At 44.4% G+C, this 26514-nt stretch overlaps 1 protein-coding gene and 1 pseudogene across 3 annotated transcripts in view; one reads left to right on the top strand and one right to left on the bottom strand.

Annotated features, from left to right (window-relative positions):
* Window positions 1-10070, top strand: part of stab2 (stabilin 2) — a 37053-nt gene extending 26983 nt beyond the window's left edge. The window contains exons 47-67 of one of the 2 annotated variants that reach the window (XM_052460224.1): window positions 124-279; window positions 2014-2145; window positions 2268-2327; window positions 2444-2710; window positions 2874-3020; window positions 3132-3188; window positions 3286-3406; window positions 3736-3885; window positions 4052-4156; window positions 4314-4421; window positions 4584-4777; window positions 4948-5089; window positions 5252-5385; window positions 5570-5735; window positions 5867-5973; window positions 6071-6190; window positions 7504-7653; window positions 7963-8076; window positions 8282-8413; window positions 8579-8692; window positions 8842-10070. In XM_052460224.1, coding sequence (XP_052316184.1) covers window positions 124-279; window positions 2014-2145; window positions 2268-2327; window positions 2444-2710; window positions 2874-3020; window positions 3132-3188; window positions 3286-3406; window positions 3736-3885; window positions 4052-4156; window positions 4314-4421; window positions 4584-4777; window positions 4948-5089; window positions 5252-5385; window positions 5570-5735; window positions 5867-5973; window positions 6071-6190; window positions 7504-7653; window positions 7963-8076; window positions 8282-8413; window positions 8579-8692; window positions 8842-8898 — 2733 coding nt within the window. In that variant the 3' untranslated portion in view covers window positions 8899-10070. Of the gene's footprint in view, window positions 1-123; window positions 280-2013; window positions 2146-2267; window positions 2328-2443; window positions 2711-2873; window positions 3021-3131; window positions 3189-3285; window positions 3407-3735; window positions 3886-4051; window positions 4157-4313; window positions 4422-4583; window positions 4778-4947; window positions 5090-5251; window positions 5386-5569; window positions 5736-5866; window positions 5974-6070; window positions 6191-7503; window positions 7654-7962; window positions 8077-8281; window positions 8414-8578; window positions 8693-8838 lie in introns of both variants that reach the window. The other variant, XM_052460223.1, reaches the window with a different exon arrangement.
* LOC118392379 (lipase maturation factor 2-like) lies at window positions 9358-26053 on the bottom strand (annotated as a pseudogene). Its single transcript, XR_008063014.1, has 14 exons — window positions 25832-26053; window positions 22701-22960; window positions 22573-22601; window positions 20401-20594; window positions 18556-18732; window positions 18019-18157; window positions 17372-17494; window positions 15414-15519; window positions 13690-13786; window positions 13374-13547; window positions 13010-13178; window positions 12445-12556; window positions 12058-12166; window positions 9358-11766 (listed from the first exon to the last, which is right to left on the bottom strand). The product of XR_008063014.1 is annotated as a lipase maturation factor 2-like (transcript).
* Window positions 26054-26514: the final 461 nt, after the last annotated feature.

Here is a 26514-nt window from a genome sequence, read left to right as displayed (position 1 = left end):
TGTGTGTGTGTGTGTGTGTGTGTGTGTGTGTGTGTGTGTGTGTGTGTGTGTGTGTGTGTGTGTGTGTGTGTTTATGTACCTGTGTGTGTACTGATCTTATCTTGTCTCATGACTTGCTCTTAGGCAAAAGAGTTGAGGCATCCCTCAAAGAGAGAGAAGAGGGCCAAGATTCTTCGCTACCACATCGTGTCATGTCATACCCTATTGGCCAGCGACCTGACCACGCCCAGAAACCTGACCACTCTCATGGGAGACGTCTTGACCATCACCTACTCTGAGGTAACCAATGAGATTACAACACTCCCAGTGGATTCTATTGGTTGCTTCAATGTCTGGATTATTATCCTAGATTCAATTTATTATCATGATGAATTGGACATTATTTATAAAGTGCATTCGGAAAGTATTCAGACTCCATCGATCTACACACAATACCTCATAATGGCAAAGCAAATACAGGCTTTTCTAAATGTTTTCAAACAAATGAACATATATAATACATTTACATAAGTATTCAGACCCTTTTCTCAATACTGTGTTGAAGCACATTTGGCGGCGATTACAGTCTCGAGGCTTCTTGGTTATGATGTTACAAGCTTGGCACACCTGTATTTGGGGAGTTTCTCCCTTTCCTCTCTGCAGATCCCGTCAAGCTCTGTCAGGTTGAATGGGGAGTGTCGCTACACAGCTATGTTCAGGTCTCTCCAGAGATGTTCGACCGGGTTCCAGTCCGGGTTCTGGCTAGGCCACTCAATGACATTCAGAGACTTGTCCCAAAGCAACTCCTGCGTCGTCTTGGCTGTGTGCTTAGGGTCGTTGTCCTGTTGGAAGGTGAACTTTCGCCCGTGTCTGAGGTCCTGAGCGCTCTGGAGCAGATTTTTATCAAAGATCTCTCTGTACTTTGCTCAGTACATCTTTCCCTCGATCCTGACTAGTCTCCCAGTCCCTGACGCTGAAAAACATCCCCACAACATGATGCTGCCACCACCATGCATCACCGTAGGGATGGTGCTAGGTTTCCTCCAGGCGTGACGCTTGGCATTCAGGCCAAAGAGTTCAATCTTGGCTCCATTGGACCAGAGAATCTTGTTTCTCATGGTCTGAGACTCTGTAGGTGCCTTTTTGCAAGCTCCAAGCGGGCTGTTATGGGCCTTTTACTGATGCGTGGCTTCCGTCTGGCCACTCTACCATGAAGGCCTGACTGGTGGAGTGCTGCAGAGATGGTTGTCCTTCTGGAAGCTTCTCCCATCTCCACATAGGAACTCTGGAGCTCTGTCAGAGTGACCATCTACTTCTTGGTCACCTCCCTGACCAAGGCCCTTCTCCCCCGATTGCTCAGTTTGGTCGGGCAGCCAGCTCTAGGATGAGTCTTAGTGGTTCCAAACCTCTTCCATTTAAGAATGATGGAGGCCACAGTGTTCTTGGGGACCTTTAATGCTGCAGACATTTTTTTGGTACCTTTCCCCAGATCTGTGCCTCGACACAATCCTGTCTCGGAGCTCTATAGACAATTCCTTCGACCTCATGGCATGGTATTTGCTCTGATATGCACTGTCAACTGTGTGACCTTACATAGACAGGTGTGTGCCTTTCCAAATCATGTCCAATCAATATAATTTACCACAGGTGGACTCCAATCAAGTTGTAGGAACAACTCAAGGATGATCAATGGAAACAGGGTGCGCCTGAGTTCAATTTCTACTCTCATAGCAAAGGATCAAACAACAGTTTTTTTTTTTTTATACATTTGTAAAAATGAATAAAAACTTGTTTTCACTTTGACATTATGGGGTATTGTGTGTAGATTGATGAAGATTATTATTATTTTTTTTTAAATAAGCCTGTAACGTAACAAAATATGGAAAAGTCAAGGGGTCTGATTACTTTCTGAATGCACTGAGAAGTGTAGAAGTATAGTATGCACAGATGTTGCATCTGATTCCTCTGCTACATTTGAGGAAGAGATTCCATGGTTGTGGTGAGAGAGCTGAGGTCTCCTGTCCTTGTTTCCAGGGTACCATCCTCATCAACAACCTGGTGAAAGTGGTGCACAGTGATGACCCGAGCATCAATGGGATCATCCATGAGATTGACACCTTCATGATACCAGAGAGCCTGAAGAATGCTGATGTGATAGAGGGGCCAGTATGTACAAAGATAAAGACTATTTGTAATCAATATACCTGTTGAAATCTGTCAAACACTCCATCATTGGATAACTCAACACCATCCCCTGTCTCTTTCCCTCTCCATCTCTCCCTTCACAGTTGAACCTCACTGATGTGGCTGATGGTAATGGTTACAAGACCTTCTACAAACTGCTGTTGGTTAGTATTTGTCCCAGTGAAGTTCCTATTTCCTTAATGGATTCTGAGAATAACAATCTTAAACTTCTCCCCTGAAAAGTGTTAAAGAAGGTGTTCTTCTCTGTTTCTCCCTGCAGGACACAGATGTGATGGCAATGGTGAACGACCCCCTCCACCAGCCCGTGACATTGTTCCTGCCGTCGGACCGCGCCATGGCCGCACTGCCCCAGGAGCAGAAAGACTTCCTTTACAACACACAGAACAGAGGACACCTGCTGGAGTACCTCAAATACCACATCCTCCGAGACACCAAGGTGTATGCAGCAGAGCTGGTCCACATCGATCCTATACGGACGCTCCAGGGATCCGAACTCAAAGCCAACTGCGGAGGGCTGGACAACATAGTGAGTAAAACAAAGTAGAGTTGTGTTTGTACAACACTAACATGCGGAATCAAATCAATTTCGAGGCCAAAAAAAAGTAAGGCCATCTTGTGGTATTTGGATTGAGAGATGTATGGGATTGAAAGATTGAGAGATTTTCTGAGAGATGTACTTTTCTGCACAGGGTGAAATCTTCCTCAACGACGGGAACTGCCGAATCATCCAGAGGCACCTCCTCTTCAACGGTGGGATAGCCTATGGGATCGACTGTCTGCTGAACCCGCCGAGCCTCGGGGGTCGCTGTGACAAAAAGGAAACTGTAGATTTCCCGGTGAGTGTGACCATATCATGCAGTAGATTTTTTTTATTGCTACTGTGGAATAAGGTGATTAGAATTGTTATTGTCTTGGAATGTTTTGTCTGTGTTTCTCCTGTGTGGTAGCTGCCCTGTGCATTCTGCACATCATCAACACGCTGCCCCCCTGGGTCCAAACTCAAGGTATCTGTTCATCCATCCACCCGTCGTAACCGTTATGTGAATACAACACTTGCATCTCTCCCCTACTAAAAACTGCCCCTGTATATGTATTCTGCAGGAGGTGAAGAAATGTGACCTGCACATGATAGTGAATGTGAATAAAGGCTGCCAGGCCATATGTACTTTTGTTCTCTGGCAACCCAAGTGCTGTGCTGGCTTCTACGGACGTGACTGTCTGGGTAAGCACTCTCAAAATTTGACTTAGATCTCCCTGATCATACCAAGACTGCATCACAAATGGCATCTTATTCCCTTTATAGTGCACTACTTGTCAGACGGAACAGGGAACAGGGTACTACTTGGAATGCAGCCTAATAAATAGGACAACAATGACAGTTTGTGGTGAAAACCTCATAATGAATGTAATTCTCAAAGACTAGCTCCAAAAGTCTCATGCAGTCTCAGAAATATGATTGGCATTTGTTAAAGCAGGTGTTCGAAGTGAAAGGCCACAGGTCTGAGTTGTTTCCCATCATGCCTTTGACTTCCTGTTCGTGTTTACCTCAAGTTTGTCCTGGCGGGAATTCATCTCCCTGTTTGAACCATGGAAAGTGTGATGACGGTCACCTAGGCAACGGTAACTGCACATGTGACACTGGTTTCCATGGCGACGCCTGTGAGTTGTGTAAAGAAGGCCACTATGGACCGGACTGCACAGGTGTGTAGCGCTCTAGTGTGGATACCTTCATCTCAAGATTTAGTTGTGCTACCTTGTGTGAAGAATTTCATCTTGAACTTGTGTGGCTTAATTTAGTATCCTCTTGAATCATTCTCCATACTGAATCTTGAACCTAATTTGTGATATGATGTCATTTTTTCCTCAGCATGTAACTGCACAGAGCATGGGTCATGTGAAGAAGGCCTTAAAGGGACAGGCTCCTGTTTCTGTGAACAGGGCTGGACCGGGCAGCGCTGTGAGACACAACTAGGTAAAGAACCACAAGTTATAAAATGTCCACCACACAAAGGAAGCCCAAGAGCCATCATCTTGAAATGGCTGTTTCTGCTACATTTAAAACACTGATATTTATCATTTAAACTTTGATGTTAACCGTTCGTGTCACCCTTCATCCCCTCTCCCTATAGCGGAGGGTCCAGTCTGCTCGCCAACCTGCTCTCAGAACGGCATATGTAAAGAGAACAACACCTGTGTATGTAAACTTTTCTACGAGGGAGACGGCATCAGCTGCATAGGTAATGGCCTGCAGAGACAACACTGGAGTACTACAACACACACACATACACATACTGTGTATAAGTACATGAAACTATGTACATCACTGTTGATCACTGCTTCTCTTCTGTGTCATGAATTTCTCCTTTTGCTGCTCCTTCCTCCTCCCCATCGCACTCTAGTGGCCGACCTGTGTAAGTTCTGGAACGGTGGCTGTGCCCAGGGAGCTAAGTGCAGTCAGAAGGGGGAGAAGGTGAGCTGTGCCTGCCCTCAGGGACACTCTGGAGACGGCTTCATCTGTCGGCCCATAGACCCTTGCTCCGTCGATGACAACGGGGGTTGCCACGAGCACGCCACCTGCACCATGACTGGGCCGGTAAGGGGTCAGCCACGGGGTGCCATGGGTACTACAGGGGTTGCTATGGTAACTTATTAGCGTACCGTCAATAGTCCTAGCATGTCAGCTATTTAAATATGAATTCATATTTTTTTGCGTGCGTGCGTGCGTGCGTGCGTGTGTGTGTGTGTGTGTGTGCGTGTCTACAGGGAAAGAAGAAGTGTGTGTGTAAGGATAACTACATCGGGGACGGTGTGACATGTGAGGTGAAGGAGCTTCTTGTGAACCGTTGTCTCCAGGAGAACGGGCAGTGCCACTCTGACGCCCAGTGTACCGACCTTCACTACGAGGGTATGCCATACTGTACACTCCTTCTATAGGAGTTTCATTTCAAGTCTGCATAAGAATACATAGGATATATATACAGTATAGCTCTTTTCCAAGACCCAAACGCACACATGTGGTGTGTGATATGCTGTGATGTTTACATCTTTGGTGCCCCCCTCCCACCAGACAGCACAGTCGGTGTGTTCCACTTCCGGTCCAACAAGGGACAGTACAAGCTGAACTATACATCGGCCCAGGAGGCCTGCACAGGAGAGGGGGGAACCATCGCCACGTACACACAGCTCTCCTACGCACAGCAGGTGAGCACACACACATTAACACACACCAGAAAAGATACACTAACACATTTACCCACACACACACACACACACACACACACACACACACACACACACACACACACACACACACACACACACACACACACACACACACACACACACACACACACACACACACACAATGCTACCCCTCTGTCTCCAGGCTGGGCTCAACCTGTGTGCGGCTAGCTGGCTGGACCAGGCCAGAGTGGCCTACCCCACCACCTACTCCAACCCCAAGTGTGGCTTTGGTCACGTGGGCATCGTAGACTACGGCTTACGCAACAACCTCAGTGAGACCTGGGACACCTTCTGCTACAGGGTCAAGGGTAAGAGGGGAAAAGGAGAGAAGGGAATAATTGAGAGGGGAGGGAAAGAGGGAGAGAGAGACAGCCCTCTTTATGTGTGAAAAAAATGTGTTTTCTAAGGTGTTTCATAAGGTGTGTGTGTCCCCCTCCAGAGGTGAAATGTGAATGTAAAGCAGGTTATATAGGAGATGGATACTCCTGCACTGGAAACCTCCTGCAGGTTCTCACTGAGAAGCCCACCTTCTCCAACTTCCTCTCTGTGAGTATCTAAATGGTATCATTCTATTCAGGTTTCGATTTACTGTATGTTCACTCACAGTGGTGTGTTACTGATCCGGTGTCGTTTTTACCTGCAGCAAATCCTGAACTACTCCCAGATGTCCGTGTCAGGAAAACAGTTTATGAAGCGCCTCAGTAACCTGACCATCCAGTCCACGCTGTTTGTACCTGATAATACCGGACTGTACCAGAACCAGGTACAATAACACCCTGTCGGACACACTGACATGCATTATGATGCACACCTGAACATGTGTATGCACTGTCTCACACAGCTACTCACACACAGCCCTGTACATTACCACCAGAGGCATCATGCCCATAGAGATTTGTCCTGTTTAAATATCCAAAATAATAATAGTGAAATAATAGTGTTAGTTACAACCGCAGAACACGTAACCACGCCAGCCCAGGACCTCCACATCCGGCTTCCTCACCTGCGGGATCGTCTGACACCAGTCGCCTGGACAGCTGATGAAACTGGGGGTTTGCACAACCGAAAGATTTTGGGGAAGCTCATCTGAGTGCTCGTAGTCCTCACCAGGGTCTTGACCTGACTGCAGTTCGGCGTCGTAACCGACTTCAGTGGGCAAATGCTCACCTTTCCATGGCCACTGGCACGCTGGAGAAGTGTGATCTTCAGGGATGAATCCCGGTTTCGATTGTACAGGGCAGACGGCAGACAGCGTGTATGGCATCGCGTGGCTTGCTGATGTCAACGTTGTGAACAGTGCCCCATGGTGGAGGTGGGGTTATGGTATGGGCAGGCATAAGCAACAGACAATGAACACAATTGCATTTTATCGATGGCAATGTAAATGCACAGACATACAGTGATGAGATCCTTAGGCCCATTGCCACCGCCATCACCTCATGTTTCAGCATGATCATGCACGGCCCCATGTTGCAAGGATCTATACACAATTCCTGGAAGCTGAACATTTCCCAGTTCTTCCATGGCCTGCATATTCACCAGACATGTCACCCATTGAGCATGTTTGGGATGCTCTGGATCGACGTGTACGACAGCGTGTTCCAGTTCCCGCAAATCCGAGTAGCTAGCTTGTTGGCTAATTAACTAATTATCTTAGTTGGCATGCCTAAGTTGGTAGACTTTAGAAAAGCAAGCAATTACTAAATACACTGAATTAGACTCACATTCCTTTCAATCTTTTACCCAGATTTTTGCAGAGAAGCATTTTTTTGTTAAAAATATAACCACAGGAGGTTGGTGGCACCTTCATTGGGGAGGACCGGCTCAGGGTATTGGCTGGAGGTGAATAAGTGGAATGCTGTCAAATACATCAAACACATGGTTTCCCACGTTAACAGAGCTGCATTATTGGTAAACGCTGCATATGTCGGCCCAGAACGGAAATTACCTTTAAATGTCTATCGCACAATCTGTACCGCTTCAGTGATCCAGATTGAATAGAGCCCTTACTCAGACTTATATGAACATGCATATGTATAAATGTGTACACTCACTCTCCTGTGTTGTATCGCCCAGACACTGACCCACAGGGACATGGAGTACCATCTCTCAGAGGGCCGGGCCTTGGCCCTGAAAGACCTGACCAACGGCAGCCATATCCGCACCCGGCTGGGCCAAAGCCTCGCTGTCCTGGGTATCGTTGACTTCCTCAACCCCAAGGCCCTGGTGAGACATGGAGCTACAGTACTTGTACACATCAACCCTGTAGTTAGTGTACTTTGTTCATTCACTCACTGTACCACACTCAGGTTCTCTGTTGTTTTTCAGTCCCCGTTATATGAATGTATTATATGTTGACCTGGTTAACCAGGTCTCCTGGATTGGACTAAGATGTTTGAGAAAATGTGAAAATTAGCTACTGAACCAGCCTCATAGACCACATATTATAGAACAGTTTACCACTGAAAATAAAGTCTGACTTCATGATTGTAGTCTGTGAGCTCAAACTGGTCCCATCCTGATCTCTCTCCGTAGAGTTCCTCCCGTTATATCAACGACCGCTTCATAGTCGACTCCGACATCCTGGCATCCAATGGGATCATCCATGTGCTGCAGGGACCCCTCAAAGCCCCACCCCCTTGGATAGTGGTGAGATTATTACATAATTTTCTGTTTATTTTCTCTCCTTGAGCTCTGACGAGATGTTGCTAAACTACTGGTCCTTGATCAGATTTATAGTTTAAGATTAGGACTGGTTCAAATTGTGAGAACTGATCCTAAACCAGTTGGTACGGTCAGGTATTGGTGGACTCCTGTGTCTGACTTCTGACCCTATCTGTGACTGGTCCCCCAGCTCCACGCGGGTCACAAGGCAGGGATGGGGATTGGAGTTGTGCTGCTGATCACGCTGATGGCTGGGGCTGGGTTTGTAGGCTACCACTTCTACACCCACAAGACCAAACCGTTCCAGTTCCACTACTTTAAGGTGAGTGTGTTGGTTGAATGATGTCTTGAATGTTGTGTAACAATGACTTTTTGTCTCATTGCAGGCAATCAGCTGTTTACTGATATTCTGTTTGTTCAGAAGCTAACGCACAATAAAACATGGGGAACCTCGAACTTGATAATTGACCTTTGCCCTCTTTTGCAGGAAGAGGACGAGACGCCTCCAGACTGCAACCCTGCCATCTGCAACCCCAACATTGTTAACCCCACTTATGACTCCGCCCCTGACACAAGTGAACCAGTTCCATCTGAACTCCCTGTAAGTGACCCCACCCTATTTTACTTGTATACCAACCACTGTCGAGAAAATGTGCATGAATATGAATGCCATTGAACAATACATGGTGAAGTGGCCCCTTTGCTCTAGGGGGTGATACCATAACTCCAGATGACATGTTTTAACAGGAGGAGGACAAACACCAGGTGGTAGAGGGTGGCCCGTATGACCTGCTCCAGGACTGCTGAGAGAGACACACACATCACAGTCCTCACTCTCCCTCTGATAAAGAGGAGTGCTGCTACATGTTGTACACATGTTGACCAGTGGAGGGCAGCACTGTGGGACTACTAAGAGCACAATTCCATCTGAACTTCAGCACTACAGAAATGTTTTCCGATTGCACCGACATATGAAGCATTTACCATGAATGCGGGAACATTGCCGTTAAATTTAAATGGCGCTAAACTTCCACGACGCAGCTTGAATCGAGCCCGAAGACTATCCTCCTCAGACAGAGTTGGACAGTGCCCTAGGAAGGACAAACAGGGCTCAGGCTCCCACAAAACAACCTCACTATGGACTCATTCTCAGTGCCTTGTCTAGTAATGTGACCAGTCTTCCTGTGGCATAATCGTGAAAGAAATATTCTACAGATTTTTGGGGTGGTGTTAATTCATATACAAAATAAGTATTTTAAGTCTCTGTCAAAAGGTTTACCCACAATTTCAAATCTTTAATAGTATGAAACGAAGATAACCAGATGCAACCGTCTTTGTTGATAAAACATTTGAAGCAATGCTTGAGCAAATCTTTCCACTCATCCAACCAACACACTCAAGAAAACTTAACCACAGCCAAATATACATATCAACCGAACTCTCAATGTCAAATTATGAAGCAAAGCATAAGGGTGAAGGGCTCTGGCATTAGGATCTCGCCCCATAAGCATGGGTTTACAGGTTTGAACTCTGGGGCACGGTTGCCTACTGAGGACTCTGCAGGTCAGTGAGTCAAGGCCACTTGGAGTGGCTGCCACATGAAGGTGACATTGGCAGAAGGGTGTGATAACATAAGCAGAGGGGGGGCAAATTCTTGTGGTTCCCTCTGTAATACAGACAGCAAAGAGCAGTGCTTATGGAGATACTCCTGTAAGTGGGCACGTCGTCTATAAATGAAAATAAATGTAAAAACGAAGTGCCCACCTTTCCCCCAGGAGTTTCTTCGTAGGAGGGGACCCCAGGGATTCACCCCCCATGACATCTACCAGCCTTCCAACCATTACTGAGTGTCAACACAGCCACTCAGGAGCTGACCCTATAACCCCCATACTTAAATTGGTGAGATCCTTACCAGAGAGCCACTGGCTCTTTCACACTATACATTTGTCATTAATAAAATGGAGAAACAAAGAGCACCACATGTTGGTCATTGGTCTCTGTTCCTATAGAAACTATCAGCCCAGGTCAAATCACTCAAATAATTCAACCCATAAATCTAAAAACGGGGTTTGAAGCTCCAAGTCACAGTCCCTTTGTTGTTGTTGACCTTTAACATAACATGCAGACCTCTTAGTTTTCCCTGGTATTGACAAGCACACCTTTTCAACTAGATTTTGAAGATCGAAAGTCTAGTTTCTGACGAGCACTGAACGTTTGTCTTTTTCCATCTGTAGTTTGTCAAATCTAAGTGTTCGGTTTCAATATACAGCTAAGATTTAAAAAATTAAAAAATAATTAAACACTGACCAGTAAAAAGTATCTTTACATTTTAGTCACACAATCTGTACCGCCTCAGCGATAGACTGAATAGTGCCCTAGGGCTTGGAATTTCTCCTTAAGAGCCCAGTAATTTTGCAGCCGTGCTTGAACCTAATACACTAAGCTTAAGTAATACTACATCTCAAATATACACAGATGTGGAATATACAGATTTCTTTAGGAGCAGTTATGCATTTTAAGCTGTTAAAAAAAATAAATGTGACCAAAGGGCTTTTGACATTTGAACAGCAAACCACAGATTTCTAAGGCAAAAGGTTTAGCAGGACAAAGCTTTCAGAATATAGTATTCTTGACCATGTCGCTATACAGTTTCTCGTGGTCGGGATAGAGGGCCCGGGTATAGATTTCATTACATGGAATCACTTGACAACTTCAAATTTTAAAATAAAAGTCTGATGCAGTCCATGAAAGGGTTCACTGAGGTACAATAACTGCACCCAGCCTGAATATCATATTAAAGATATAGCACAAGATTAAAACTGTTGGACAACAACCGTTAAAATGGATGAATGCATTCCCAGAATTCAGATAAAGTGCTCCCTGAAGAACTGATGGCAAAGCTCAAAAACAGCTCATAACAAAGCAGCACTGTACTGTGATGCCAGGGACTCGCCCGTAGACATGTCTGAAGACTCATCCATAGGGGGACCTGAGAATATGGTGACAGAAGGAGGCACAAAGAAAATAGACACTTTTGCTTGTGTATGTGCAATATATGGGAGTGAGTGAGTGAGTGAGTGAGTGAGTGAGTGAGTGAGTGAGTGATGAGAACTGACTGAATACAAGGCCACGGTGGTGGTCTCCGAGTCACAGAGCTGGTCGGATTGGTAGTTACTGTAGAAAGAGCTGGTCGGATTGGTAGTTACTGTAGAAAGAGCTGGTCGGATTGGTAGTTACTGTAGAAACACCTGAGATTTACATGTAGGTAACACCCCTTCTCTCCACCCTCCATCCCGAGACAAGGGGCAACAACAAGAACGTAACAGGAAGTCCCACGGCAGCAGTCTCACATCACTTCCTCTTCTTAGGGCTCTTGTCAGCATCCCGTCTACTCTCCTCAGAATTCTCCCTCCCTGCTTTGAGACTGGAGGCCGAGGCATTTTTCACTGCTGGCTGGGCCTTCGCCTTCTTGGCCTTGGGTTCGGCCGGAGTGGGTTTAGCCTTTTGGCCCCCCAGGACCCCGGAGAGCAGGGTTTTGAAGAGCCAGATGGTGGCGACAGTGGCCAGGAGGGACCAGAGCACCAGGTGGCCGGGTAGAGTCTGAACGTGGCCCCGTACCTGCTTCAGAGCCTGGGCCAGAGGAGAGTCAGGACTGGGCTGAATCGGGAGCGTCTCCTGCACAAAAAATTCATATGTAAGCACATGTACATACACAACAAAGACACGTAAGAGTATGAGTGTTGTTGGTCTGCGTGTCTGAGAAATCAGACTTGGTACACCTGGCCATACAGCACACACTAGTACGTACTACACACACACAAAAGCAAAGGGGAGCGTGAATTCCATATAGCCAATACAGCACCACATCTGGAGTTGGAGGGGCAATCACCACAAGCCACAGTACTGATATTATTAGCACAACACAAAGTTAGAACGTAACCCAGTTGAGCAAAAAGGCTTAGCTACCTTGAGTCCGTGCTGGTTGAGCATGCCCTCTAGGGTAGGGTCACCCAGCTGCACTGCAGGATAGAACTCCTCTGAATAGTCTCTCCTCCACCACTCTTTAGGACCAGACCTGACAGGGAAGACAACCAATACACCACTCGTTACCATAGGAACATTTTATTTGTGTGTCTGGTTGAATCGAGTGGCTTCATCGAATTCTGACGAATAGAATACTGTACATTTTGTGGGCATTTTATGAATAACATCACTTAATATAGTGACTATTTAAGTTCACTTGTAAATCTTAACTGATTTTATGAATGAATAATCTAAGGAATTCATGGGTTAACCATTAGCACTCTCTCCCCAGTACACCCACTGCTGAAGTGGAAGCCGTAGGCTGCTCACCAGTCCTGTGCGGTCTGGGTGAACCAGTACTGGTAGAGGCTGGCTCGGAGGTAGACCGGGGGGGCCTGGCTGAATGGGTATTGGGCTGAGTCTGTCTGGATCAGTCTCACCACTGGGACACAGGGAGAGATAGAGAGTCATGTGTGAGAAACGGAGTGCAGCATGCAGGCGAGTGGTCATCTGAGTGTTGCTGATATTTCTCCTTTGTTGAAAGGTCAATGATCTACCATGTGTGAGTAAATCACGCCCACTTCACACTGACTAGCAGTTTTACATGTCAGGCGCATACAAGTGAATTTCTGGGCCCGTATTCATAAAGCGTCTCAGTGTAGGAGTGCTGATCGAGGATCAGTTTTGCCTTTAAGATCATAATCAATAAGATGACATAGAGAGGCGGGGGAGCTGATCCTAGAAAAGGCCATAGGCCTAAAAACACCCATCAAGAGCCAAAATAAAAGTAGTCTGCCAGATGCAACCTGCGCTTTCCTCATATTAAAACAACGACATCTGTGCTCTACACTTTAATTGAAAAATAGAAGTCATTATCCCAGAGGGCAGTACATACCATCCTTATTGCCCTGCAGTAGGCAGTGCACTAGGCTTGTGAACCAGGGGCTCTGTTCGGCCAGTCCCTGGGCTGCCTGGCTCATCTGCCAGTCTAACCGTGGCTGGTGGGGGGCCACCACTGGAGGGGCCACGCCCACATTTCCCGGCTTGTACATGAACTCTATCTCCTAGGAGGGCCAATTGGGAAAGGTGCATTGAAACACGACACACCTTTCGCAGAACTATATAAGATTGTTTTACTTTATAAAAGTCAAGTAGTTGAGGAAGATCATGTGATTGAGGACATTCCATGTCTAATATTGTGAAATCTGAGAAAAAACAAAACCTTTTCAAAACTATTATTTTGGTCCCCGCTCTCTTACCGTCCAGGTATTCTTGTCCATGCTGCCCTCGAGGACGACCTCTGACCTCCCGTCCACCCTGCTGTCCAGGCTGTAGGCACTGACCAGTCTATAGCGCTCCACTAGGCTGTAGGCCTGTCTCACCTCCGGGAGGATCTTACTGCTGTACACCTGTTCCATGGACGAGTAAGGCACCTGGGGACCATGACCAATCAGAGAGAATCTTATAAACAGTGCCAACTACTAGACCAATAGTAACTCCAACAGACCAATTAGGTAGATTTATGCTATCTTCATTAAAATGATTCACAATCAGAAGGCTCCCTGTGTGACTCACCACACTGATAGCAAACACGGCGACTGCAGCAGAGACAATGACAGCCCATTGGACAAGACCCCAGAGCTTCCAGAGACACCCTCTAACACACACACACCTGGGGGGAGGAAACACAGATCTGAGATCAGTGGACATTAAACGCAAAACAAGGATGACTCACGCTGCAACGGGGCAGACCACTGTTCTGGGGTCGGCAAATGCAGTGGAACTAGATCTACAGTTGAAGTCGGAAATGTACATACACCTTAGCCAAATACATTTAAACTCAGTTTTTCACAATTCCTGAACTTTAATCCCAATGTCCTGTCTCAGGTCAGTTAGGATCACCACTTTATTTTAAGAATGTGAAATATCAGAATAATACTAGAGAGAATGATTTCTTTCATCACATTCCCAGTGGGTCAGAAGTTTACATACACGCCATTAGTATTTGGTAGGATTTCCTTTAAATTGTTTAACTTGGATCAAATGTTTTGGGTAGCATTCCACAATAAGTTGGGTGAATTTCAGCCCATTCCTCCTGACAGAGCTGGTGTAACTGAGTCAGGTTTGTAGGCCTCCTTGCTCGCATACACCTTTTCAGTTCTGCCCATAAATGTTCTATAGGATTGAGTTCAGGGCTTTGTGATGGCCACTCCAATACATTGTCTTTGTCCTTAAGCCATTTTGCCACAACTTTGGAAGTATGCTTGGGATCATTTTCCATTTGCGACCAAGCTTTAACTTCCTGACTGATTTCTTGAGATGTTGCTTCAATATCCACATAATTTTCCTACCTCATGAAGCCGTATATTTTGTGAAGTACACCAGTCCCTCCTGCAGCAAAGCACCCCCACAACATGATGCTGCCACCCCCGTGCTTCACGGTTGGGATGGTGTTCTTCCTCTTTGATGAGTGGCCTTTCAGGTTATGTCGATACAGGACTCGTTTTACTGTGGATATAGATGCTTTTGTAACTGTTTCCTCCAGAATCTTCACACGGTCCTTTGCTGTTGTTCTGGGATTGATTTACACTTATAGCACCAAAGTACGTTCATCTTTAGGAGACAAAACACGTCTCCTTCCTGAGCGGTATGACAGCTATGTGGTCCCATGGTGTTTATACTTGCGTACTATTGTTTGTACAGATGAACATGGTACCTTCAGTCGTTTGGAAATTGCTCCCAAGCATGAACCAGACTGTTGGAAGTCTACAATTTATTTTCTGAAGTCCTGGCTGATTTGTTTTGATTTTCCCATGATGTCAAGAAAAGAGGCACTGAGTTTGAAGGTAGGCCTTGAAATACATCCACAGGTACACCTCCGATTGACTCAAATGATGTCAATTAGCCTATCAGAAGCTTCTAAAGCCATGGCATAATTTTCTGGAATTTTCCAAGCTGTTTAAAAGGAACAGTCAACTTAGTGTGTGTAAACTTCTGACCCACTGGAATTGTGATAGTGAATTATAAGTGAAATAATCTGTCTGAAAACAATTGTTGGAAACATTACTTGTGTCATACACAAAGTAGATGTCCTAACCGACTTGCCAAAACTATAGTTTGTTAACAAGAAATGTGTGGAGTGGTTGAAAAACGAGATTTAATGACTCCAACATAAGTGCATGTAAACTTCTGACTTCAACTGTATTTCACAATTGAAAAACTCCTGGTCCTAAGATTTACCATCTTTGAATCGCAAACTTTATTACAGATACTGTTTTAGTATGATACAGCCTACTCACCCCAGCATGGCTGCCACCACCTCCCAGGTGAGAGAGAGAACTCCTACCCAGATAGTGGGTCCTGTCACAAGCTTCAACCAATTGCCAAACTGCTGCTGGGTGAAGGCTACAAAACAGGACAAATACATGAAACAAAATCACTTAACTATTAACATAAATGTATTGTCAATGATTGACATCCATCAGGAAATAAAATAAAGCAACACTACCGAGTCACGAGGTATACAGTAATATATAGATGTTAACCTACCGAGTCACTAGGTATACAGTAATATATAGATGTTAACCTACTGAGTCACTAGGTATACAGTAATATATAGATGTTAACCTACAGAGTCACTAGGTATACAGTAATATATAGATGTTAACCTACCGGGTCACTAGGTATACAGTAATATATAGATGTTAACCTACCGAGTCACTAGGTATACAGTAATATATAGATGTTAACCTACTGAGTCACTAGGTATACAGTAATATATAGATGTTAACCTACAGAGTCACTAGGTATACAGTAATATATAGATGTTAACCTACAGAGTCACTAGGTATACAGTAATATATAGATGTTAACCTACAGAGTCACTAGGTATACAGTAATATATAGATGTTAACCTACCGGGTCACTAGGTATACAGTAATATATAGATGTTAACCTACCGAGTCACTAGGTATACAGTAATATATAGATGTTAACCTACCGGGTCACAAGGTATACAGTAATATATAGATGTTAACCTACAGAGTCACTAGGTATACAGTAATATATAGATGTTAACCTACAGAGTCACTAGGTATACAGTATTACAGTGCCTTCGGAAAGTCTTCAAACCCCTTGACTTTTTCCTTATTTTGTTACATTGCAGCCTTATTCTAAAATGGATTAACTATGCCCCATAATGGCAAAGTGAAAAAAGGTTCTGTATTTTTTTGCAGTATTAAAAGTAAAAACAGAAATACTTTATTTAGGTAAGTATTCAGACCCTTTGCCATGAGACTCAAAATTGAGTTCAGGTGCATCCTGTTTCCATTGATCATCCTTGAGCTGTTTCTACAACTTTATTGGAGTCCACCTGTGGTAAATTCAAATGATTTGGAAAGGCACACACACCTGTCTTATATAAGGTCCCACAGTTCACAATGCATGTCAGAGCAAAAACCAAGCCATGAGGTCAAAGGAATTGTTTGTAGAGCTCCGAGACAGGATTGTGTCAAGGCACAGATCTGGGAAGGGCTCCAAAAAATGTCTACAGCATTTAAGGTCCCCAAGAACACGGTGGCCTCCATCATTCATAAATGGAAGAAGTTTGGAACCACCATGACTCTTCCTAGAGCTGGCCTCCCAGCAGCCAAACTGAGCAATCGGGAGAGAAAGGCCTTGGTCGGGGAGGTGACCAAGAACCAGATGGTCACTCAGAGAGCTCCAGAGTTCATCTGTGGAGATGGGAGAACCTTCCAGAAGGACAACCATCTCTGCAGCACTCCACCAATCAGGCATTTATGGTAGTGGCCAGACGGAAACCACTCCGCAGTAAAAGGCACATGACAGCCCTCTTTGAGTTTGCCAAAAGGCACCTAAAGACTCTCAGATCATGAGAAACAAGATTATCTGGTCTGATGAAACCAAGATTGAACTCTTTGGCCTGAAGCATGGTGGTAGCAGCATCATGCTGTGGGGATGTTTTTCAGTGGCAGGGACTTGGAGACTAGTCAGGATAGAGGCAAATATGAACAGAGCAAAGTGCTGAGATCGTTGATAAAAACCTACTTATGTAAATGTGATTTTTTTTTATTTTATACATATGCAAAAAAAATCTTAACCTGTTTTTGCTTTGTCATTATGGGATAGTGTGTAGATTTTGTTTTAAATTGCTCAATCAATTTTAGAATAAGGCTGTAACGTAACAAAATGTGGAAAAAGTCAAGGGGATTGAATACCAAATGCACTGTTAACCTACCGGTTTTAGAGGTCATGGTCTTGGCCTCCCAGTCCATTTCCAGTGTGAAGAGCACTTTAGTTCCATAGATGATGGCAGCAAATACAGCCAGCAACACCAATGACATTATGGTTTGGTGCCAGGCTGCAAAAAAACAACTTAATTAGATTCGGTACTCTTAGTATCAGAGTCCATCATTTGTTGTTGTCCAGCTACTAAAAATGTATTTTGTAAGTTACGTTAAGGGGTTACCCTTTTAGGAGTTAACTGTCGATAAACAAAATACATCACAGAAGTACTTAAACAGGATAACACCTGACAGATCAGACCACTCTGCCTGAGAATAAAACAATGACCCCCGACCCCCCTTTTCCTCTCCCTGCCATCAAGACTCAAGGACACCCATCGGAACTGAACCAGTGTTGTGCTGGCATGCACTCAGCAATGCACCCCTCACTGTGCTGGCCAACTGGCAAGGCAGAATAGGAAAAAAAAAGGAAGCTGATCATTACTGTAACAGCCTTTGTGTTTTCTAGTACCTTCCACCAGCTTAAAGCACCATACTGGGTGTGGATAATGCTGTTTTCGGGAGAAAGCTGTCCTGAACGTCTACGCTGGTGTTAAATGTGAGATGTGAGAGTTGCAGAAGAAGAGAAGTGAGGTCATACTCTTGGCGCTCTTCTTCTTGCCGTGGCCCAGCCAGTAGCTGATATGGTCGTCGTCCAACAGGGAGAAAGTCAGAGCCAGGGAGAGGAAGGGGAGGAAGCCATAGTTCCCCACGAACATTAACTTCACCTGGTACACTGCCTGGTTATCAGTTACAGAGAGAAGTGGGTAGGTATAGTTAGATAAAGGCATCGTGCAAATTACATGTGTGGGGTCGCAATCCTGCAACACTCAAATTCCCCTTAGACATGTGTATAGTTAGGGGTCATTCATTCACCATCAAGCATACAAATGTCACACAAATGACACACACACACACACGTCTAGAGCCTTATAGCAGCAGTCTGGCAATTCCCTGGATGATAACAGACTAGACAATTTGTACTGTAGGTAGGCATTTTCTGAACCTCTCCTCCCTCAGCCAGACCTCAACACTTGATAGCAAACAAACTGAAAGCCTGTATATCAGTGTGTTCAATCCTTTCTTAGACATTTTACATGCTCATGTTTAGCAGCTGCTGGTGTAACCACACACACACCTGAATGTAGAAGGCTGCCAGTCTGAGTTGGCGGATGGGGGCGAAGTAGAGGGGGCACAGCGATCTCGGTCACCAACAGACTGACAGTCCCCAGCTTCAGGTACCAGTCTGGCAGCTGCTGGATGAACCAGGACCAGGGCAGGGGGATGCCTTGGGCCTCAAACATGTGTTTCACCGCTGGGAAGAGGGAGGGGTTTGATGGGGTGACAGAGGATATGAGACATGGATGAGTAAAGATTGACCCATAACACTGCACCTCACACCTTTTTTGAAATCATTTATTTATTTATTTATTTATTTTTTTAAATCGCTGACACTTTTCCTGAACTGCGACTGATGTGGAGTGAGGCTCTAGGCATCATCATTACCATCATGGAAGTTAATGAGAATACTGCCGCTGGGCGAGGTACACACCCCTTACATGATGCACACTTTACAATCATAGCCAAGCACACGCACTCCTTTCTCATTGCCTTTATTAATAAATCTACAAGCATGAGTAATGTTATCATTGCTCAACCAGTCTTCACATTACTCGTACCATTGAACATAGACTCCCAATTAGTTGCGGTCCAGAAGCTGTTGGGACACTGGCCTGACATTGGGATCAGGAGTCCCAATTTCAGCCCAACGTCCCAACAGACTCCCATTTAGTTGCAGTCCCGAAGATACACTAAACAAAAATATAAACGCAATGTAAAGTGGGTCCCATGTTTCATGAGCTGAAATAAAAAGATCCCATACATTTTCCATATACACAAAATGCTTTTCTACCAAATTTGTTTACATTCCTGTTAGTGAGCATTTCTCCTTTGCCAAGATAATCCATCCACCTGACAGGTGGCACATCAAGAAGCTGACTAAACAGTATGATTACACAGGTGCACCTTGTGCCTGGGCACAAGAAACAACCACACACAAAAAAAGTCCACCAGAGCCGTTACTAGAGCCGCCCACCAGAGCCATCGCTGATTGAATGTTAATTTCTCTACCATAAGGTCATAATGTCATTTTAGAGAATTTGTCAGTACTCCATCCGGCCTCACAACCCGCAGACCACGTGTAACCACGCCAGCCCAGGACCTCCACATCCGGCATCGTCACCTACGGGATGGTGTGAGACCAGCCACCCGGACAGTTGATGAAAATGAGGAGAATTTCTGTCTGTAATATTTTTATTTTACCTTTATATAACCAGGTAGGCTAGTTGAGAACAAGTTCTCATTTACAACTGCGACCTGGCCAAGATAAAACATAGCAGTGTGAACAGACAACAACACAGTTACACATGGAGTAAACAATAAACAAGTTAATAACACAGTAGAAAAAAAGAAAAAAAAAGAGTCTATATACATTGTGTGCAAAAGGCATGAGGAGGTAGGCGAATAATTACAATTTAGCAGATTAACACTGGAGTGATAAATTATCAGATGGTCATGTGCAGGTAGAGATACTGGTGTGCAAAAGAACAGAAAAGTAAATAAATAAAAACAGTATGGGGATGAGGTAGGTAAATTGGGTGGGCTATTTACCGATGGACTATGTACAGCTGCAGCGATCGGTTAGCTGCTCAGATAGCTGATGTTTGAAGTTGGTGAGGGAGATAAAAGGCTCCAACTTCAGCGATTTTTGCAAGCCCTTTTATGGGGAAAAACTAATTCTGACTGGCTGACTCATTGCGGAGTCATGTGCAATCCATAGATTAGCCTAATGAATTTATTAAATCGACTGATTTCCATATATAAACTAACTCCGTAAAAATCATTGAAATTGTTGCGTTTATATTTTTGTTCAATATACATTGAACAGTACAGTTTTGTGTCATAAGAGGTTCCCCTGTCTCACCGGTGAGCCCCCACCAGCTGGGGCAGTGGCTGGCCAGCTTGGCGACCCCGGAGCCAAAGGTGAGGCGGAACAGGAGCCAGCGCACCAGCCAGAAGGTCACGGCGTCATGCTGACGGAATGCCGAGCGCCACCGCAGGAGGTTGAGCGGCGCGACGAGCACGGTCAGGAAGCCAGCCTCCAACAGCAGACTGTCCCTATGGGAGGGAATCAAACGAGACATTAATAATCAAATACCTCTCCTTGGGGAAATAATCCCCAGTCCTCCTCACATCATAACTATAAATGTATAAGGCACTGAAATCACTCCAACAACCCAAAATCTCAGGTCTCAAAGAAATGACAAAGTTGATAAATACATACAATCAATAGATTACATTTCACATGAAATTCCTGCACCAGAAGGCTACATGAAATTCCTGCACCAGAAGGCTACATGAAATTCCTGCACCAGAAGGCTACATGAAATTCCTGCACCAGAAGGCTACATGAAATTCCTGCACCAGAAGGCTACATGAAATTCCTGCACCAGAAGGCTACATGAAATTCCTGCACCAGAAGGCTACATGAAATTCCTGCACCAGAAGGCTACATGAAATTCCTGCACCAGAAGGCTACATGAAATTCCTGCACCAGAAGGCTACATGAAATTCCTGCACCAGAAGGCTACATGAAATTCCTGCACCAGAAGGCTACATGAAATTCCTGCACCAGAAGGCTACATGAAATTCCTGCTCAACACAGTGGAATACAGTACATATCACTGAGCTTCAAATCCAATGATAGTGCCTTCCAGGGAATCAGTTAGCCTAGTAGAAGCAATGCCCGTTAGAGCCAGAGGCACTGAGATGCCACAACATACTGGTAGCTGTGCATCTTAAAACCGGTTGTCGGTTGGCATTCTCTTCATGCAGAACCAAATGGTGTGTGTTAGTGGATAGCCAGCTAACTATAAACAGTTCAGACACACCCACCCCTACTACTTATAAAAACACAACCAGGCAACTATTTATTATCTATTTACTACCCCATGCAACTGCTGGGGAAACCAAAGCCTTGCACAGGCCCAGTCCTGGCCATTCTGACACCCTAGGCGAGACAAAAACTAATTCCGACCAACATATACCCCCACAAAACTAGAATAGTCCCTGTAAGCAAAATGACATTGAAAATACATCTTTATCAGAGGTGGAAAAATTCACACTTTTTAGTCCTTTGTTTGTCCTGATTCCTGTGACAAATACATTTGTTTATGGATATGGTGTTCGCTAACATGTCAGCGCATTTTTTTATTTGATCGGGCACCATTTACGTTCAGCTGTTTGATTGGAGAAACGTGCATGATGTAAAAAGTGTCTGCCTCAATACATTTTCATTCCGGAGGCTAGATCCGCTACGTGATTTTTTGTTTGTTAGATTTTTTTCCATAGACAGAACATTGGTGGATGAATCTCTCCAACAGCACCCTGGAGAGGCACGCTGGGAATGGACAAAGCTAAAGATTTTTCAACCCCGCCTTTGACAAAGTGGACACTGCTTATCACAGGGTGTCATCAGAGCTCACCTAAAACTCCCACAAGCCATTGGTTGAAAGAAATTGTCATTGTTTTTGGGAAGAATTATGTGAGGTTTTGTGTGTCGTTTCAAGGTATGCCTTGGTCAGTTTAGCCCTTGTCAATCTACTGCCATAAGGCAGCCGCTTAATCATGCCGAATAGCAACATCTCCAAGCTTAGCTAAAAGTCAATAACTCTAAAACCATATTACATGGGTGATAGATGTCCTTTAATGCAAAGTCTGCTTACCTGTATAAAATATGCACGATGTCGAAGACTGATACATACGTACAAACACTTTCAACAACCGTTCTAGTCGCAAGATAGACAACCGGTGCGCTGTACGTTAGCTTGTAATATGTAATAAACACAGAATTATGAGGAGTGGACAGTGAATTTGACTGGCAAATGGTTCCAATAGCAGTTTCTTGTCCGACACTGATGCTGTTGCAGTAAAACCCATGTCTGATAACAAAATGACATCACACAAACCCAGTAGACATTGTGTTCAGCAATAACACTTTAGTAAACAAATGTCTTTTCGTTTCAAAGTCTGAGCTTTGCAGCCTGTTACGCTCTATCAATTCAGCCCATATGAAAATTCAGAACAGATCACTTACCACTGAAAACGCAGAAAGTCTTGACCCACCTGTCAAGAGTAAATGATGTTGATTAATTTACTGTATCGTTAATTTACTGTACAGTATCTAACCAAACCAGTGGCAGACAACCACTCCCGCCCACCGACCTGACAGAGGGAGAGGTAGAGGGCCCAGAGGCAGAAGAACACCAGGCTGTCTCGGAGGGGCTCCAGTAGGGCTGCTCCCAGGGCTAAGAGCGCCCCCGCCAGGCAGAGCAGCTCCATTGCCTGCTGGGCGTCCAGGTCCAGCCGGGGCCCCAGCCACAGCAGGGAGGGGTGGGCATGTATCTGCTCCAACACTGGCCTGGAGCCGTCCACACGGGGCTCCACCAGGCGCACAGGCAGGACCCCCTCATTGCCATAGAGACCTGGCCACCGAGACAAAGAGCAGGGATGGATAAACAAAACAGAGGGGGGGGGGTTATTGAGAATGGGGTTAATGAATAGAGGTCATGTTCACATACTTAAAGTAAGTGGGTTTATGGTACCCTGCTAAATAGTTCAAAGGTCATGTATGTGAAAACAGGACACTTGTTTTATCTGTGCTGTCTTTTTATTCAGTCAAATGGAACATGTGAAGGAAAGGTGGAGCTTACATTGCTTATGGGTTGAGCCTAGATTGTGATCAACTGATTGGAATGTGGCATTAATGCGTGGGAAAACTTTTAAATAAAAAAACTGAAAGCATACAGCTCGTCTTACTACAGTTAATTGGAATCTAGTTCTTTTAGTGTACATTTGAGACGACAGGTGAAGCTGATAGACCAGAAGCGCCACTACGACATACTTGGCACACAGAGTGGACCAACTGAAAGTATGCTCACATTTGGAATTAGAAGCAGAGAAATAAAGTAAAACACGAGCACTAAATTGTGCAACGATGACTCATTCATGTTCAATGCATCTCATCTTGCCAGCACTTGTCAAATGAGATGTGTTATTTCAGTAAGGCCACCTGTTGCCAGTCTGTAAAGTGACTATGGAGTGGATTGCAAGCAATGGACATATTACATATTTTGCCCTTGGTAAAATGTGTTTTGTATTGGATATTTGATTTTCTCATCAATAGCTATTGAAACAAGCATACCATGACTCTGAAGATAATACTATCTAAATCAGGGGTGGATGGAGAAAAGTCCACACTTGAATTTTTCATAATAAGATTTCAAACTTCAATAGCTCTTACACAAAGCGTTCCATGACTATGAAAATGATCAATTCTATATTATAAAGTCGGCGGTTTGAGCCCCGAATGCTGATTGGCTAAAAAGCCATGGCATATCAGACCGTATACAACAGGTATGACATTTTCTTTTACTATTCTGATTTGATTTGACATTGGTAACTAGTTTATAATAGCGATAAGGCACCTCGGGGTTTTGTGGTATATGGTCAATATACCACAGCAACTGGCTGTATCAAAGCACTCCGCATTGCGTCGTGCGTAAGAACAGCCCTTAGCCGTGGTTAGCCGTGGTATACAGGCCATATACCACACCTTCTCGGGACTTATTGCTTAAATCGGGGGAGGATAAACATGTTTGTTTGTGTAAAGAAAAGTACAAACACTACACCTTATATTCCAAAACTCCTGAAACCAACATCAGCGGGAGTGTATGATGATTACAATTTGGCGGCGTCTAGTCAGAAATCCTGCCTATTGGTTTCAGGCGTTTTGGAATACAAGGTGTAGCGTTTGCACCTTTCTTTACAATCGCAGTGAAATCCACGGAATGTTCCACACAGGAACAGCCGATGACAATACCGCACCGAATAAATGACGAGCTGTGAAGGATTCCAAGGGTAAATATTATACACACACACACTAAATGCTGAGTTGATTAGCAGGTGGACCTAATCACTACGTGAGTGAATGGGGCTGTCCATTAAATCACCCTCCTCCCACCCCAACAACCTGTTATTTAACAGAAAGAAATATTGAAGACGAAACGTAAAAAACTCAAATCTATAGAAAAAAAAACATGTATCCATCCTCCCCCGATTATGAATAAGTCATTTTCATAGTCATAGCGTGCTTTGTGTAAAAGCTATTGAAGTATTAAATCCCCCTGGTAAAGAAAATCTAAATGTCTTTAAAAAGAATAAGAAGTGGATTTGTCAATCCTCCCCCGATTCTGAATTGTTCCTAATAATAGAATGTTTGGTTCAATAGCTATTGAGGAGACAAACCCAAGATTCAATATAAAAATACATTTTACCCTGGTACATTTCACATACAATTTGCATAATAAGATGGCTGCATGATAAAGTAAAGTAGTGTGATGACAGTGATGGCAAATCAACATGACTACAAGTTCGTATTTAGACTGGGAAAACGTGAAAATGCGACTACAAGTCAGAACTGTTTAGAGTCTGAGCCAAGCTCGAATACTGGATTGATGACGGGTTATTCCCAACGCACTCAGCGCTTGCAGGAAGCTTCAGTGTGCACATTCTGGGGGAAATCCTAACCCTCAAACAGACAGACACAGCCATAAAAAAGGCACCGACAACGACCATTGTAAAGAAAACATCCACTTGCCCCAAGCAAATATCTAAACGGGCATCTGTCAAATAATGGCCAGTGCTGTCAGGACGTGGCCATAGCATGTAAGGCCACATCACTTCTATTGCTGCCAATTTGCCTCACTTTCCTTTATAAAGCCAGCCTGCCCAAGCCTCATACGAACTTGTGAGCTCGCGAGATCAGGATGGTTCGTACCACCCTACATTCATGTTTGGTTCCCCTTACTACGCGTAGTGCCATTCTTTAACAAGTCATTCACCTAGACAACTAGTTAATGTTTATAAATAAATACGAACACATCAATGTAGATCTGTGTACGTAAAGTATCAAACAATAGTCTACTGAATATACACTCGAAAGACATTCTCCTTTTCTCGGCCTAAACTATAGTGATGGTGCAGGAGTTGTAACACTGTAGCAAAGGCAATGAACCTGGCTTAACACGTGGAAATTGTCATTAGGTCTCCCGATCAGTCCAACAACACAGGCTAGTTCAGAAAGTAGTCATTTCATCCCCAGTGTACTTAACCGACCAGATGCAACTACATTAATCAGTTCATCATCACAAGCGAAATATTTGGAAAAAAGTGGGAACCACCCGACTCAACAACGCAGAGCTGAATACCTTTCCATTATCACAAACTGTCAACCAATAATAAGGTTCCTTCGATTGCAATTAATACATATGTTAAATAGATAAATGCTGTTTTACCTGGTATCTGAACATAGAGGGATGCAAAAGCAAACATGTAAATAATTGCCATACTCCATAAAAACATATGACGCGGTAATCTGGTTTCCCCCATGTTTACGGCTTGGCGTTCCTGCTAAATATAAAACTATTTCCTACTTCTCTCAACACAGCACGAAGAAATATTCCACTGCTGTGCAATTCATCCAGGACGGTAAAAAAAAATTAAGTGGATGGTGCAGAAGGCGTGGTTCTTCGTCTTCTTCTCTTCTGTGGAATTTATATCGCGGTTGGCAACCAAATTTAAACTGCATTACCGCCACCAACTGGACTGGAGTGTGGACCAGAGACAGCGAAGGTCTCAAAATCCTACCCAATAATCTCGTTTTCCTATGGAAAGGAAATAAATCATTAAATACTACATCCCCTGAAGATTTCCCCAGCAGTTCACTTAATCTTGGCTCTTCAGCCCCATTACACCTCAAACCTAATAACATTCGCTGCCTTTCTCTCACATATTTCTGCCACTGAAATAGAACATGTTCCACTGTCTCCGTCTCCTCCTGACTATGATCACACCTCCAAGTCGGATGTTCCTCCAGCACTTTCAACGTACTATTTAGCCTTGTGTGTCCCAGTCTCAGCTTTGTGGTCACTTTCCTCCCTTCTGTCTCGGGCCAGGGAAGTGTCATTAGTCCTTTGTT

Source organism: Oncorhynchus keta, chromosome 13 (genome assembly GCF_023373465.1).
Source record: "Oncorhynchus keta strain PuntledgeMale-10-30-2019 chromosome 13, Oket_V2, whole genome shotgun sequence".
Classification (NCBI taxonomy): Eukaryota; Metazoa; Chordata; class Actinopteri; order Salmoniformes; family Salmonidae; genus Oncorhynchus; species Oncorhynchus keta.
The sequence above is the reverse complement of the archived record's forward strand: the minus strand, read 5'-3'. Positions and strand labels throughout refer to the sequence as shown.